The 15,920-nt window shown below is 49.8% G+C and overlaps 1 protein-coding gene across 2 annotated transcripts; it reads right to left on the bottom strand.

The window, feature by feature from the left end:
• Window positions 1-9: 9 nt before the first annotated feature.
• On the bottom strand, window positions 10-15,167 carry E2F4 (E2F transcription factor 4). Of its 2 annotated transcripts, XM_064459146.1 has the most exons (10): window positions 14,957-15,166; window positions 12,558-12,667; window positions 11,844-12,005; window positions 11,276-11,319; window positions 8,410-8,471; window positions 7,783-8,068; window positions 6,523-6,714; window positions 5,279-5,326; window positions 2,635-2,679; window positions 10-2,289 (listed from the first exon to the last, which is right to left on the bottom strand). In XM_064459146.1, the coding sequence occupies exons 1-10, from the start codon at window positions 15,101-15,103 to the stop codon at window positions 2,174-2,176; spliced, it is 1,212 nt and encodes a 403-aa protein (XP_064315216.1). In that variant the 5' UTR covers window positions 15,104-15,166; the 3' UTR covers window positions 10-2,173. The 2 variants fall into 2 exon arrangements, with proteins under 2 accessions (XP_064315216.1, XP_064315217.1); XM_064459147.1 differs by lacking the exon at window positions 6,523-6,714 and having other exon boundaries at window positions 14,957-15,167.
• Between the last annotated feature and the right edge of the window lie 753 nt (window positions 15,168-15,920).

The raw sequence follows: 15,920 nt of genomic DNA, 5'->3' as shown, positions 1-15,920 counted from the left end.
AGGCCGGGGCAGGGGGGGGAAAATCTGGAAAGTTTTTTCGTTTATTCACGTCAGAGAACACTGTACAAATATTTCTTTCCTTGCAAAAAAAAGTATAAAAATAATCTTTATATATGAATCAAAAAGTTCATTTGTAACTGTAAATCTTTCTCTAGGTAACCTTTTCCAAAGGTTGTCTAACTGGTGGCGAACATGAACACTTGGAAGGAGGGCGAGGGCCAGGCAGTACACGGAAAGCTCGAGCTACACCAAAGCCACGGAGCCTAACTAACGCGCACGCAGGACCGAGGGTGTTCGGTCAGCTTCCATGCAAAGGAGGGAAGGTTCAGGGACTGGCTGCATGCGGGCTGGAAGTTCATCCCCCGGCAGGGTCCCACGCCACAGCTGCCTCACCAGCAGCAGCTGCCCGCTGCCAAACTAGAGAGTGTCCCATCGTTCCTCCTGAATTCTTAACGCTTTTCCCAAAGAGGACGCCGGTGCTTCAGGGCTGCAGAGAGGAATGGCTCTTCTGGAGGAGTCCCACACAGAACAGGATGGCCTGAGGAGTCACCTTGGGGATACAGGTCCCAAACATATAGTCTTCTCACCTCTGTGGGCTCCAAGAATTAATTGAAGACTTTGCATCCCTTATTGCTGCTGCTCCAGCTGGTTGTTTGGTTCACAGGAGGTGAGCAGCTAAGTGGAGATGTTAACAATCAGCTGGTTACGTGGATGGCTGCAAGCTACCTCTCTGCTATGGCCAGCCATGCTCCTGGACTGACCCTGTCTTCGGCAGTTCATGGAGCAGGAAAGGCAGGAGAGCTGCTACCACTGCATTGGCAGGAAGATGTGCAAAACTGAAGACATTCAAATACACGATCTGACCAAAAACTGAAGTTGGGGCTTACAAAATACAACACAAATCCATCAGGGTGTTTTACTCCAACTAAAATGTGCACCAGGGTCCAAGACTGGCACCACTTGATCATCCTAAGAAACCCAACAGCATTACAAAGCAATGAAGAAAATCTTGCGGAAAAATGATGCAGAGAAAGCATCACACTAGGTAGCGACCTGCCCACAGGATCAGGAATTGGGAGCGTGCGTACGGACACTAGAGGAGAAAATTCAAATATACAGAAAGCCTGATCCTGAGCAGATGCTGAGAGAGAAAAAGGGGAGGAAAAAAAGCACTATTTTTGACAACACATACAGAACTTGTCACAGCAAAGTACTACTGAATTCTTACTGCTTGGTCGCCTTTTAGACAGCCAAAGGCTCAAGTGCAATGGTTGGAGAAGACAGCTATTTGCAAATATGAGCAGGCTCTGATGTACCTGGAGTACCTTACAGGCACCAGCTGGAGCAGTCTTATCCTTTCAAACATCTCTTCACTCAGGCAAAAACAAATAAAAATTTAAAAAAACCATACTGGCACCTATTCTTTAGCCCTGTAGAAACAGCACAGCTGCTGTATAAGGAGCTGGAGCCCCTGGGCTCCTGTATCAGCAGACTGGTGGACGAAGAACCAGCATTCCTGCTGATGAAGACTCAGCTCCTGGGTCCTACTAGGAATGCTCAATTCCTGAGTCCTGCTAGGAGGCACAGCTGGCTAAAAAAAGTGCTTTTTCTTGTAAAACATACTGGCTTGGTCTGGAGTCACTGGAAGAAATGGACACTTTGGCGCCATTTTTTTTCCCCTAGCTGTCATTCAGAAATAAACACCCCAATCTGAACTGCTCAAATTGAAAAATCTAGCTAATTACCTCTGGGTTTGTGAACTGACCACGGTATTAGGGCTCCTTGTAGCAGCTGGTACCTAGGAGGTGCAAAGTGCCTCTAGGAGTGCAGGAAAAACCAAGGCATGCAGATCTGAGGAAGCTCGGAGAGGCACATGGGCAAATTCTATGGGTGAACTGGGAACACTCAAAACACAGACCCTTTGATGTGAGGCCCAGGATCCAGTGGAGAGAGAGATACGGCAGGGTGAGTTGCATGTGCAACAGAGGAAGAGGAAGATGATACTGGGAGGCTCCCGGCCTGCAAGTCCTCATCTCTTGGTTTCGAGTCCATATGAGAGCATCTCTGAAATGCTCGCTCATCGAGCTCTACACAAAAGGAATCCAAAAATAGACACTTTCCAAAGACTTACAAAACAGTCTGTGTTTGTGAGGCTCACAGCCACACTGAGAAGTCAGAGGTTGAGGACAGGCACATCAAAGAGGTCACAGACACCTTCGCTCTCATCCAGGTTATAGATGTAGTCGTGATCTCCAGGTGGAGGGGAAAGGCGGAGCAAGGGAGCAAACACTGGGGAAAGAGAAGACCATGGTTGGTTACAAAATTTAGCATTCCCACACCTAGCCAAGAGCTGCCACTGGGCGCTGAGCTGCGGAGCCAGGAGGAGGCCACCTCACAGTAATAGTCTTTGAGCTTGCTTCAAATCAGCCTTGTGATATGGAAGAGACAGGCTCCTTCTGGAACTCACACCTCTCTTGGGGACTGGAAGGACAGTGAGAACAGAGTCTGTGTCCAGAGCCCAGAAAAGCTGAGGGCAGTCCTGCAGTTGCAGGACTTTCAGCAGGGTAAAGTCACACAAGATGCTCGTCCTCCCCTGGAAAGGCCACACCACGAGGGGGAGGCTCAAAGACTCACCTTCAGATGACATCAGCTCTTCCAGCAGCTCAGAGTTCATACATTCTGGGGAAGAGACAAACACAGTTAAGCAATGCACTCTGCTTTCCTGGCCTCCTCCCATGCAATAACCTCCCCCCCCGGCCTCTTCTGGCCCTCACCCTTGTTATCCCTTCCCTGGCTAAGGCACAGCATGTGCAGCAGGCACTGGCGAAAGGAGGTGTGGGCCTCCTGCCATGGCCAAAGGGAAATTGGTGTCAGACAATTCAAGCTATGTCAAAAAATTCTGCAGGAGGTTTCTGCCTGCTTTAGCTTAACCACATGCCAGTCTCCTTTGTAGGACGGGCTGTGCCTTACCCCTGCACTGGCATACCAGCTGTTGCCCCAAATGCCTTCAACAGAAACTCTTCAACATGCACCAGAAATTGAGCTGGTAAAGCCTGACATATTCACAGTCCTCAATTACCCACCAACTTTGCTAGGGGGACAAAAATTAAAAGACAAATGATCTGTTCCAGGAGCCATAGAACTAATGAACCTCCACTTTCCTCCAGATTTTGTGTCCTTTGTCCCCCTAACTTGCTCCCCTTGCCCCACGGCTGTGCTGTGGCTAATCCAGCCATATGCCCTGGCAGCTTCACTGGCTGCCCGCTGCCAAACAGAATGAACATCTAAGCTCTGCATATCCTTCCTGAATGGGACACGAACTCCGCTCTCCCCTCTGCTGCCCACACAAAAATGTAAAATAAACTAATTATCTCAGAAATGTCATTCCTTCCTCCACCATTGCTACTCTTGGCTGGTAGGTTCAGGAGGCACTTGAATGGTAGACAGACAAGCACCCAGACAAAGCATGTGCAAGCCAATCTCTTTTCTCTCAGAAGCTGAGCATTTGAAAACAACTTTCTGAATACGCCTCACACTACCAAGATCGTGAGTATCTAACTCAGCCTAACTGGGTTAATGAGATACTACCCACACTTCAAATAGGTTTTCACGAAAGAAACACAGATAAGCCCATTTTCAATACCTTACTCACAAAAGGCTATTTCCTAGAGGACAGGAACCTACCTGTCTAATTCAGTGCCATGAGATGAGAGAATTTCATCACCAAGTGACCAGACTAATACCAGCTTAAACAGCAATTAAATGTAGAATCTGCATTCGTGGATCAGGGCTGGTAATATAGCAAGGTGTGTATATGTGTGTGTTGAAATTCAGGTTTTTTTCCAGAATACAAGTCTAAAACAAGCAGTTATTAAGCATCCATTTAAAAGAGAGAGAAAACCATGCAGAACAAGTAATTCCAATACAGAACACTATGGAAGAACTCCAGACTCTTGCAGCTTGAACTGCACAGCCTGAAAGCAGCAGCCAGTGCCAGGACAACATTACTGGGATCACACGGGGATGAGAGAGGCTGTGTGGAGCACACTGCAAGGCCCATTTCTCCGAGCTCTGTAGTGTTGCTTCTTTCCGGTCCTGAGCTTTGCCCCTGTAGTTGTCGACTGTTTTGTCCTTCACTTCTGGACCTCTATCTTCTCTCTCCAAATTGAGATGAATACTCCATAAAACAACATATATTACCACAGATAGCAAACACCTTTTTAATAGTGTCCACATTGTCCCATAGCCTTCGTTTGGGTTAAGCTAGATCTACACGGGCTGGGGCCTTGCAGCAGTTTGTGTTTGACATTGCAAAGTCAAATTTACTCTTCAGACGCATTCAGTCATTACCAAGACTTTATCCATGGCAGCACGTATGGCAGCTGGTGCTGAGCAAGGAAGGAAGGTGTTCTCCAGGCCAACTGCGGAGCCCAGGGCTCCCAGCACATAGATCAGATGGTTGTGCATGTGCATTTGGGACTGTGGGGTTTTTACATCAAGACAGCACTTTCACAGGCACCTGCTAGAGCACAGAACTAGGGACTGTTGTTGTACAGGTCTTGGCGCCACCAGAAAAGTGCTTGTGTGTACTTGGCTCTGCCTAGCTGCTGAGCTAGAAAGTATTCTGCCAGCACTGAAGGGAAATAAATGTGCAGATAAAGAGTCTCCCAGTTTAGGCTTACGTTAGACCACATTCTTTAGCCCAGAGTCTGTCCCACCATTAGGCAGCAACACCCAGGCATTCCTTGGGCAGAGGCAGAACGCCTAACACAAGTAAGAGCATCCCCTCCCCTACTGCTCCAAAATTACAAGTATCACCAAAACTACAGAGGGCCATTTTGAAGAATATCAATGATAAAATTCAATGAAAGAATCTAGGGAGGGATATCTCCCTAGATTATTTGCTTGGATTAGCCTCAGGCAGGCTACAGCTGAACCAAGACTAACAGGGATTTTTCTTATGTGCAGACAAGCTGGAGAAGGAGCATGGGAAGCCAAAGCACAGATTAGCATTGGCGTGGGGAAGCGAAAGCCCTCATCTACGTGCTGCAGGGCAAACTCTTAACAGAGGTTGCTGGCAATATGAAGACAGAAAAATACACACAGAAACCAGTAATTTTAAGAGTGCCTAACTACAAGTAGAGAGCCAGCAGCCACCAACGACCACAAAACCACTTACGACTTACAAAACCACATCCCCAGAACAGAACAAATAAACTGTCCCACTTCTATGGGTAGATGGGCACAGAAAAAAGCCGTGGTCAGGGAGTGAACATACCTCTCGTTGGATCAAACATCTCTGACAGCTCTTTGGGAAGTTCCAGCACTGCAAATACAACAAACCAAATGGTTTGCATCGTTACATGAAGAGTCTGAAATGCTTTACAGCATAATCACCTGCTATCCTACTGTACTCCTTATGCACCCAAATCATCCTATGCCATCCAGAAATTCTGCTCCCGCACCCCATGTCACATAGTTCTGCTGAAATGATAAGCAATAAAACTTAAGCTTGACTACTTTAAAAATAGATCTGTAGGAGCCCTGGGAGATGAACATGTTATCACAGTCAGCAGGTCTAGAGTAATTGCCTGTGTGTAAGCCTCCCAGAATGTCAGCTTCCATACATCACCTCACTTTATCTTGTGTAGGATGAGGGCATGCCTTTAGAGAGTCAGCACAGGCCCACTGGGATATGCTAAGCTATAAGCACACAAAGGCCTAATTCCACAATCAAGACTACTCCAAGATGAAGACAGACAGTTCATGCTCCTCTCAGACATGCTAGCAGAAGTGACACAAAAACACTGTGTGAGCTACATTTGAGCAAGATTTCCTCTTCTAACCATAACTCTCTAACCTAAAGTGTTTCTGCAGCGAAGGTCGGCTTCAAAACATTAAAGCAGTGTGTCTTACCCAGTGGATGCTTTTCTCTCCTTGGGCCAGCCTGCCATTTCCTGTCATAAAGCTCAAATATTTCTTTTTTTTAAAGCCTATTTCACCTCACCACACACATCAAGGAGCTCCCCAATTATACACTGCAAGATCATTAAGACTGCAAGATTGCTAAAGACAGAGGAAGTATTCCTGAGTAAAGGAGGAAAAGATTGACAAGAGCTCTCCTAATAATGGCAAACTCCCCATGAGTTATACAGGTGTTCTCAGTGACGGCTGGAAATTCTATAGCTTCATGCAGTTTCAAAAATTGTACCTGGCACTACAGAAGGATCTGAAAGGGAATAATCTATCTGTAACAGCAGAGACATGCATCATCCAAATGTCCCTTGCAGATTTTCTAGTACCAGTGTCACAGAAAGCGTCAGGACACTAGACATGACACTGTCACCTTCTCACCAGGTTCCCCAGCACCCTCAGAGGGAAATGCCTACTCATACCTTGCAGAGCCTAGCTGACAGCAAAGGCAGAATGGAGTTCAGCTAATTCCTCCAGAGCAAGCAGCCTGTCCCTCGCTCTAAGCAGCGTACTTCTGGAGCAACTCATGAAAGAAGGGTGCATACTCACTTCCTGTGGGATCGGGCTTGATCGGCTCAAAGGAGGTAGAGGGGCTGGGTAGGACGGAGCTGCTGTCCAGCGAGGCAGAGGACTGTAGTGGCTGGGTATCTAACCCGGCCGGCTGGCCGGCCAATGCAGACGCGTTGCTGAGGGGGTCAAAGTCACCGCTACTCTTGGACTCTGCTGCTGAGACACAGCTTTCTGGAAAGAGCCACAGACACACACACAGGAACGTCATCTCCCACCAGCCCCAAAGCAAGCAGCTGCAGCACAGACTCAACCCTCACTGGCAATGCTGGCCGAGCACAGACAGCTGCATAGAAAGAAGGCTTCTTGCTTTCACCCAGTAAAAACTCCCAGGCCCTGCTGCAGCTCTGCAGGAGAGCAGCCTTGGTGGTACTGGGCTGCACATAAGCTCCTGCAGGAATTAACACAAGCCAGGTAGTAAGCTACACCAGAAGAACAGTGGCCAGCACATTGAGGGAAGTTACTATCCTCCTGCTTGCAGCTGAGGCTGCACTTTGAATACAGTGTCCAGCTTCGGCGAGCCCCTAGTTCAAGAAAGATGTGGAGAAGATTCAGCTGAGGGTTGCCAACTTGACCAACGGTCTGGGGCACATGGCCTACAAGGAGGGGTGGAGGGAGCTGGGCTTGTTCCATCAGGCAAAGAGAAATCTAAGGGCAATCTAACAGCAGCTTGCAGCTACCTGAAAGGCAGTTACAAAAATGAACTACTTTGTGGTGCCAAAGATGTAACATGCACAACAGGCATGAGATGCAGCTCAAAGGATCCAGGCATCAGGAAAAATGAATTCACTGAGAGGGTGCTGCAGCCCAGGAAGAGCTCACCGAGGAAGCTGGGGATCTCCACCACGGGAAGCTTTTAGAATTTGGCTGCACAAAGCCAAAACCACCTAAACTAGTATTCTTGACAGTCTTTTTTCAAACTGAAAGTTGAACTTGAGACTTGAAAAGACCATTTTACAAACTTCTGCCAACCAATGTATCTGCATGATCAGTCTCTCCCCCACCACTGCTCCTACAGGCTGGCACTACCCCCTCGAGCCAAATGCCTTATTCCCATTAACACAGCCAGTCCCACTGAACAAGACAGAAGAAAAGGCTCACTGCAGCAAAGGCAGAGGTGCCCCCTTTGCCAGGAGCTGACAATGCTGCACAACCAACAGTGCCTGCCCCAGCTGGGCCAAGGAACGTACTCTCGTTTGTCAGCCGCCATCGCCTTTCTGACTCCTGTAACCTCCTCCTCACCTGTGCTTGCAGCTTTCTGCACAGGGGGGCTATGGTCCTGAGTGCTGGTAGGCGTCGGTGTGGAGGGCTGGGTGCTGCTGGGAACAGATGCCTCCTGGAAGTGGGTGAGTGGTGGTATCTGTGGTTTCGAGGGTGCAACTGCCTGGCACTGAATGAGGTCTTCGGGGGGAGGGACAGGTAGTACAACAGGAGGAGAGCTCCAAGCATCTTTGTTTACTAAAAGAACATCAATGGGACCACTTGTGCTCTTCAGGTGGATCTGGTATTTCTTCTGCCCATTTAGGCCCTGAGAAAAGTCATAAGCAAAACACAGCCATACATTAAATGCCCTTTTCGAACAGAACAGGAATTTCCCAGAGGCAAGACATGCCACAGGCACTCATGCCACGGATCCACACACAGTTCCGCTGACTCCCAGGGCTATCCTCTCCCCAGGTGCTCCTGCAATTACTTATGTACCTCCAAACAACAGATTTTCCTGGAAATTCTTAAATACCTGGAGGCTTCCTTGGGTTGCTGGTTCCTCCGACTCCATCAAACCCTTGACTGCCAACTCCTGGCCTAGTTAATCCAGCAACAACACACACACAGACACTCCTCGTCTCTGCCCACCCATTTAGCACTCACCTCAGGGATGGGAACCTCCAAACGCGTGCCTGACGGGGCTCGAATCGCAAGGAGGGTGTCTCCTGTGAAAAGAGACTGGTCAGCACTCAGTGAGCACAAACTGTTCTGATGATAATTAAGCACTAACAGAGCCCCTCCTCAAAGCCCCCCATCTCCTGTGCTCCCTTCCATGGAGGATGGCCATTTAGACCCACCTGAGCTGCTAGGCATATTGTACAGCTCCCAGTGTGCCAACTACCTGGGGCACCTGTGAAGAACTTGTGAAGTTTCTCCCAAAGCAACCCTAAAGGTTTTTAGCAGCATCCTTAAACAGGACTAACCTTTTTCCCCTCAGAAGAGCTGGCTTAAATTCACTTTTAAGAATATCTGAATCCTAAGGGAAGGATCTTTCGTCGTGTTGTCACAAGCTTTTAGATGTGAATTATAAACAAAAAAGGCACACAACTCGGAGCCTCACTGCCTGCGGGGAGATGGTGCCAAACTAGGCTCAGAAGCCAGGCTGCCAACAGCATGGCAGCCTCATTCTGGAGTACCAATACCTGAAACCAACACTCCCCAGTTTCTGCTGGCAAGAGAGCTGCGTGGTGTTAGTTGTATCAGACCCTACACAGAGCCCAGCATGAGTGGGGCTGGGAGCCAGGCTGACAGCATCTTTCATTTTCAAGGTGTGCAGCTCCTTAAGACCTGCGCCCCTAATTGGACAAGTCACAGGCAGCAAGCAGCTTCCATTCCATATCTGGGTTTAGAGAAATGTGAACAGAGAAATACCAGTGCCGTGAACATTAGACTTATTCAGACTGAGCAGTTAGCAGCTTTCACTTTGACTGTTTAAGCTTTGCTGTGGTTACTGTTCACACTTCACCAGTATTCTGCATTCAGCTTCACTTGATAATTAACACAGAAGATCCCCAGAGCAATGAGAGAGAGTGGACAGCAGAAGAGGACATCCTTTAATTTGAGGCAGGCAGATAAAGGTCAGATCAGCAAAAGGTACAGGGATTAAAAATACCACAGGATTTGTCAATAAAATGGGATTACTTTAATAAATCTACACTTAAGAAAAATATTGTTATAAGACATTAAAATGTATAATAAAGCTCAAAGACACAAGCTCAAGCTTTAAGACCTGTTAGCTTCAACAATACAGGCACTGCGTTTCTATCTCCCTAGATAGCTACGTCCCAAATACTTTTACAAAACAGTGTTTCCACTTCCTCTTTGATTCTGCAAGTGCAAAGCGCACCACAGCAACAGATGGGAAAATTGTTTCCCCCAGTCACTAAAAGCTAACACATTCTTCCTTTTTTTTTTTTTTAAATTTAATCCAAATAATGAATCCACATTTGACAAGAGTACAAGCAGGGAAATCTCCAAGCCCAAACTCACTTTAAGAAAGCAAATTTAATAGCAGTCAATCAGAAAAACAAACAAAATGAGGAGCTGAAATTCAGCCTGCACCACAGTTCAAGAACACAAGCAGTCCAACAAAGAATGTCTGCAAGACTCAGACACTTCAGAGAGGGGAAAAAAAATTCTGTAAGGCATACTCATACAGCAAAACTGGGCACACACTGAACAGACAATGGGAAGATGTGGATCAAGCCTCTGTTCTGGGAGGAATTCAGACCTGCCTTCAGTAAGATCTAATCCTCTCTCAGCATTTTGGTGAGGTCTGACTTCAGACACAAACCAGTTTACAAAAAACAGGTGCAATAAAATGCAAAACACTCAATCAACCAAGCAATAAACTGTCTGCTGGTCTCCAGTAAACTCTTCCAGACTGTTACGAGTTATCTGGCCCCAAGCACTGTCAAAGTGAAAACACAATCCCTGCCCCCAGAAAGTACTAGTTTAAATTAGAAACAGTAAAGCAAAGGGGGTGGTGAGGCGTAAGTTACCAGCAGAAACTCAAGCAGTATAAAGTCTGGTGAACACAGAAAGCACACAAAGGCAAAAGTGGAAAATAGAAGAGTTGACAAAGTGTTAGGTGAGAAGAGTGCTTAGAAGAGATGAGGAGAGAGTCAGGCAAGGGTGGGATTACATGTGGCCAAGGTGGTCAGGATAAGCAGCTTCAATCTCTGCTGCAAGGGAGCAGATGCAGGTTGCACAGGGTCAGGAGAGGTGAGGTGCCCACTGAAGCAGAAAGGAGCTGCCACTCCACACCGCTACAGCTGAGAGGAAGTTTATGTACTGCAGGGTGCTGTACTGCATGCTGGCCACCGGGGATTTTTTTTTTTTTTCTAGTCCTACAGCTATCATTAAAATTGGCAACAGAGAAAAAACAGAGGATCCTGTGGGTTTTCTTCACTTTTGCTCCACAGAGAGAAAACATATAGCTTTTTATACAGGCACCTCATGGCTTTAGGAAAGCAGTACGCAAGGCAGTGAGGTCACAGCAAGCAGCGTATTGCCTTCAGTCCTGCTCTTCACTATCTCCTCCTTGCATTCTTGTTGGTAGAGGGCATGAGGCAGCTGAGGGATCACTTTTTATACTGTTTTCCTGCTTACACCCACCTACCATACAATAAAATTTGCTTCCTATTATTAGAACATTGCCTACCCAAGCCCTCAAAAACTTCTCACATAACACACATAACATAGTGATGCCCAGCAAAAAGACTTCCTTAGCAATAGCAGCTATGTTCCTTTAAAGACAACTCAAAGAAACTGCCTGCCCCCTCCGATGGTGACAAGAAATCTACAGCTCAGTGGTACGCACGCCCAGGATGGCCTCAGAGCTCACACTGCACTTAAGTCGGGCAGCCTGTGGTCTGCTGCCTGCTCTCTCCTGGTGAAAGCAGAGCAGCTGGGACAGACAGATAGGACTGCAGCGTTATGTCTTTACGATGGAGAACCATTTCCTCACCTGTGAAGCACTTGCAGATATCTTCATGTGTCACATAAGCTAATGTTTCCAAGGTTAAGGGGAAAGGCTGTGGCTTCCTGTGCAGACAAAGAACTTAAAAGGGCACCTGGCATTTCCTTCCTGAGCACAAGAAACACCATTCCCAGAAGGCTCTCCATGCCACACTCTGAAGTGGTCTGCAGGCAAGGTCTGCAAGCTACATACTTATCAGAGCTGACATCCTAAGAGAGGCAAGCCACAAGAGCAGCTCTGCATGAGAGAAAGCAGCACCTGTGGCTCAGAGAGAAGCACTTTTCTCATCATGGTAAACATTACAGCATTTTTTACCTCAAAAAGATGGATGAAAGCCATGCACCGCTGAGCAAGCTGGTTTCCAGGCTGGAGAGAGATACCCTAATTGCAGAGGCAGGCACTGCCTCTTGACCCTTTCAGTGCAGATCCTTCAGCCACAACAGGTCATCATCAGCCCTCTGCCCTCAGCAGGGCAGCACCAACCCGGCCCTCAGGGCTCTGCTTTCTAGCCCAGCAAGCGAGCAGGGAGAGAGTAATCAGTTCACACAAAGGATATCGACTGTTCTGCACGTCTTCTGTAACGTTTTTGATGCTCTGCTGAACCCACATCTTCTGCTGCTCCAGCTCCTGTTCCCGCTGCTCCAGGTCCTCTATGTCTGCCTTCAGCTCAATAAGTTTGTGAGCTATCTCACGTGTGTTGCAGCCAGGACCCACCCCTCTGCACAAAGTAAAAAGAAGTGACATGCACCAGCCACCAGAGGCACCCAGGCCAGCCCCAACCTCCCAGAGAGGCTGCCACCTCCATTACTGTCATCCCTGTCATGCATCAAGGCAAGATCACCCAGAAAGCCTCATCTGTACCTGCTCTAGATTCCCACCTTCCAGCATAGCAACGTTTGGTACATCTGCCTACGTCTCACAGACTGAAAGGGTTCTCCCCCATCTCCAGTGCCATGACAGGCATTTTTTCTAGCCCAAGGAGCTGCAAATATTTAGTCTGTACCAAAATAACAGCTCCAATGTAACAGAGACATGCCATACATTTTTCAGCTTTCCTTACTACTACCAACAGCATAGCGCAGCTGGGGGAAGTACAAGCATGCACAGACCACCCAGAAACCTTGCTCTGAGCTGGGCATTTTAACCACAGTGTCACTTAGACAACAGCCTCACAAAGCCCTGCTTGCCTGAGGAGGAAAAAGGCACCCATACAACAGGACCTGGGGCTAGAAGGAACCTGTGAACAATTTAGAGCTGCTCTGTCACTCACTTCCACTGGATACTGTTCTTGGATTTCTTCTCAATCAACCCAATGCCTTCCAGAACATTCGTGATATCGTAGATCCGTCGCTTCTGTCGCACAGCCAAGGTATCTGCAGCCTGCAAAAATGTTAGACACTTAACACCAAACTCTCAGTCACATTTCACTCCTTCCTGCCGTCAGATTAATTTCTGGCCAAGAGCTTCGCTCGCCATCTCGTCCCCATGCCTCAAATTACAACACCGTGTTCTTAATGTCATCATGACCATGAGAAGAAGCCACTGCCCCTTCATTTCTTTTCTCAACCAGCAACCTCCCCACTAAGCACAAACCAAATTCCAGCCATCTTGCTCGCAGTGGGTCCAAAAATCACCATTCCTCAGCAGCAAAGCAGTGCTAGAAGAAACTAGCCTGGCAGCTAAAAATTTAGTAATCCTTCAGAGTAAAAGAGATGGGGACGGGAAGAGGAAGGTAGAGAGCTGCCTGCGCAACCGACAACAGTTTAGCAAAGCGGATGTTCAAAAGGTCTTTTCTAAACCTGATCTGATGCCGCTTGATAGAAAATCGACACCTTTTCAAGAGGCAGATTACTCTCTTTGAAAGGCATTACACGGGGAGGAGAGTAAATGGTTTCCACTACCACACAGCAACCTAGCATCAGCAAGAGGTTTAACGGGCACAGCACCAGAATAGCCAGGGCCACAACATTAGCGGCACCGCACACAGAGCAGGTCAGCACAGTAATGACGTTCCCTCTCACCTACCAGTAATGGAGCGGGAGTTCAGAGACCCTACACTGCGCGACAGTTCAAATCACACTAATGAATACAAATCCACATAACGGACACTGTAAGCAGGAAAAAATTGCCCAAATCCAGGGAGACAACAATTTGGCAGAGAAGAGGACAGAAGCCTGCAGCCAGAGACTCCTCCAGCTCTTGCATCTCCAGGGCTTTCTGGCACTTGTCTGCTGCCTGCAAAAAGCACTCATTGGCATACCCACCTAAGAGGTGTTTGTAGAAACCACAGCAAAAGAATTTCACCTATAGAAAAGGCCTAGGTTTAAGTACCATACACACCACAAAGACAGAATTACTTCCTCTAGGTGAAGACTGTCAAAATGCAGAAGGAAGGCACAGTTGCAGGGTACTCCTCCACCACCTACAGGCATCAGGAACAACCTTTGGTAGAGGTGAATCTGACTGTGCTCCCTTAGAATAACAGAATGGTTTGGGTTGAAATGGACCTTTAGAGGCCACCTAGTTCAACGCCCCTGCAGTGAGCAGGGACATCTTCAACTAGATCAGGTTGCTCAGAGCACCGTCCAGCCTGGCCTTGAATGTTTCTAGGGATGGGGCATCTACCGCCTCTCTGGGCAGCCTGTGCCAGTGTTTCACCACCCTCACAGCAACAAATTTATTCTTTATATCCAGTCTAAATCTACCCTCTGTTAGTTTAAAACCATTACCCCATGTCCTGTCACAACAAGCCCTGCTAAAGAGATTGTCCTCATCCTTCCTATAGTCCCCCTTTAAGTACTGAAAGGCTGCAATAAGGTCTCCCTACAGCCATCTCTTCTCCAGGATAAACGACTCCAACTCTAAGCCAGTCTTCACAGGAGAGGTGCTCCAGTCCTCAGATCATTTTTGTGGCCCTCCTCTGGACCTGCTCCAACAGGCCCACGTCTGTCCTGTGCTGAGGGCTCCAGAGCTGGACAGAGCACTCCAGGTGGGGTCTCACCAGAGCAGAGCAGAGGGGCAGAATCCCCTCCCTCAACCTCCTGCCCACACTGCTTTTGATGCAGCCCAGGGTACAGTTGGCCCTCCGGGCTGCAAGCACACATTGCCAGCTCATGTCCAGCTTTTCACCCACCAGTACCCTTCCTGCTGTGTGCCAGGGGGGCAATGCACAGTAGGGGGATCAGTCTCCCCGTTTATATAGATCTCAGAGGATTTAGAGGGCTGGATCATTGCGGTGCTGGTGATGAAGCAGCACCTCGGTGTGGGGCAAGAGCGCAGGAGAGAAACAAACAGCCGAAGGGGGTTACAGCCAAAGCACACCGATGCCAGCACCATCAGGCAAGGTCCGCTGCCTCCTCTCTGCTGGGACAGACCGAGAGTGGGGGGGGCGGCTGGGGAGGAGGCAGCGGGGGGAACGCGGGGCGGCCGGCGCAGGGGCCCCGCGGGGCGGCTGGCAGCTCCGCCGCACCCGGGGATCCCCGGGACCCCTCTTCCCCCGTGCTTGCTGCACCGGACGCTGCCATGTCCCGTGTCCCCGTCCCCCGCCCCAAAAAAACCCTCTTCACCCCCCGGAGGACCGGCGCCCCGCGGGAAGGCCCAGCCGGCGGCGGGTGCTCCCGCAGAGTCCGTCCGCCCCGGGCCCCCACCCCCCCCCGGCAGCCCCCGCACCAGCTTGAGGTCGAGCACCCCGTCCTTGGCCTCCTGCAGCAACGACACGAACTTGGTGGTCAGCAATCCCAGGCTCTTCTCATGGCGGCTGGGCGCCCCCGCAGCTCCGCTCCCACCCCCGGGGGGCTGCGGCCCGCACTCCGCCATCTGCCCGCCGCCGGCTCCGCTCCCGGCCCCGGCCCCGGCCCCGGCCCCGCCGCGCTTCCGCTTCCGCCCGGCGGGGAACGACGGGAGCTTCCGGGGCGGGCGGGGGAAGCCCGGTCACGGAGGGGACCCGGTGGTTCCGGGACCGCCCCGCAGCGGGGCAGGGCCTTCCCCCGGCGCGACCCGCTGCCTTCCGTGCGGGGATGGCGGCCCGACGTCCCACCGGGGCCGGCACCGGGAGCTTCCCGCTGCCGGCGCCCCTCAGGGGGTCTGTCCGGGAAGCTGCCGGTGGTTTTACCGAGGGCTGCAGGGCCTGGGGGACAAACGGGGTGTGCGCCCACCCCCGAGCCGTCCTGTGGTGCCAAGGCTAAGCTTAGACCTCGTACCTGGCCGTGCGGCCGTGTCGCGCCTGAGCTCTCTCTCCACCCGGGCAAAGCAAGTGCTTGGCTGCTCCAAAACAGCCAGTGTGGGGGCGAATCACAGAATCATCACAGACTGTCCTGAGTCGGAAAGGATCCGTAAGGGTCATCGAGTCCCACTCCCTTCCCTGCACAGGACAACCCCAGATTCACACCACGTCTCCGAGGGTCTTGTCAAGTGCTTCTTGAATATCGCCAGGCTTGGCACTGTCCATGACTGCCTCCCTGGGGAGCCTGTTCCAGGGCTCCACCACCCGCTGGGTGAAGGACCTTTTCCTAATATCCAACCTAAACCTCCCCTGGCACATCTTCCTGCCATTCCCTTGGGTCCTGTCATTGGTCACCAGAGGGAAAAGATCAGCGCCTGCCCCTCCTCCTCCCCTTGTGAGGAAGCTGTAGAC

This window comes from Phalacrocorax carbo, chromosome 8 (assembly GCF_963921805.1).
Source record: "Phalacrocorax carbo chromosome 8, bPhaCar2.1, whole genome shotgun sequence".
Lineage (NCBI taxonomy): Eukaryota > Metazoa > Chordata > Aves > Suliformes > Phalacrocoracidae > Phalacrocorax > Phalacrocorax carbo.
The sequence above is the reverse complement of the archived record's forward strand: the minus strand, read 5'-3'. Positions and strand labels throughout refer to the sequence as shown.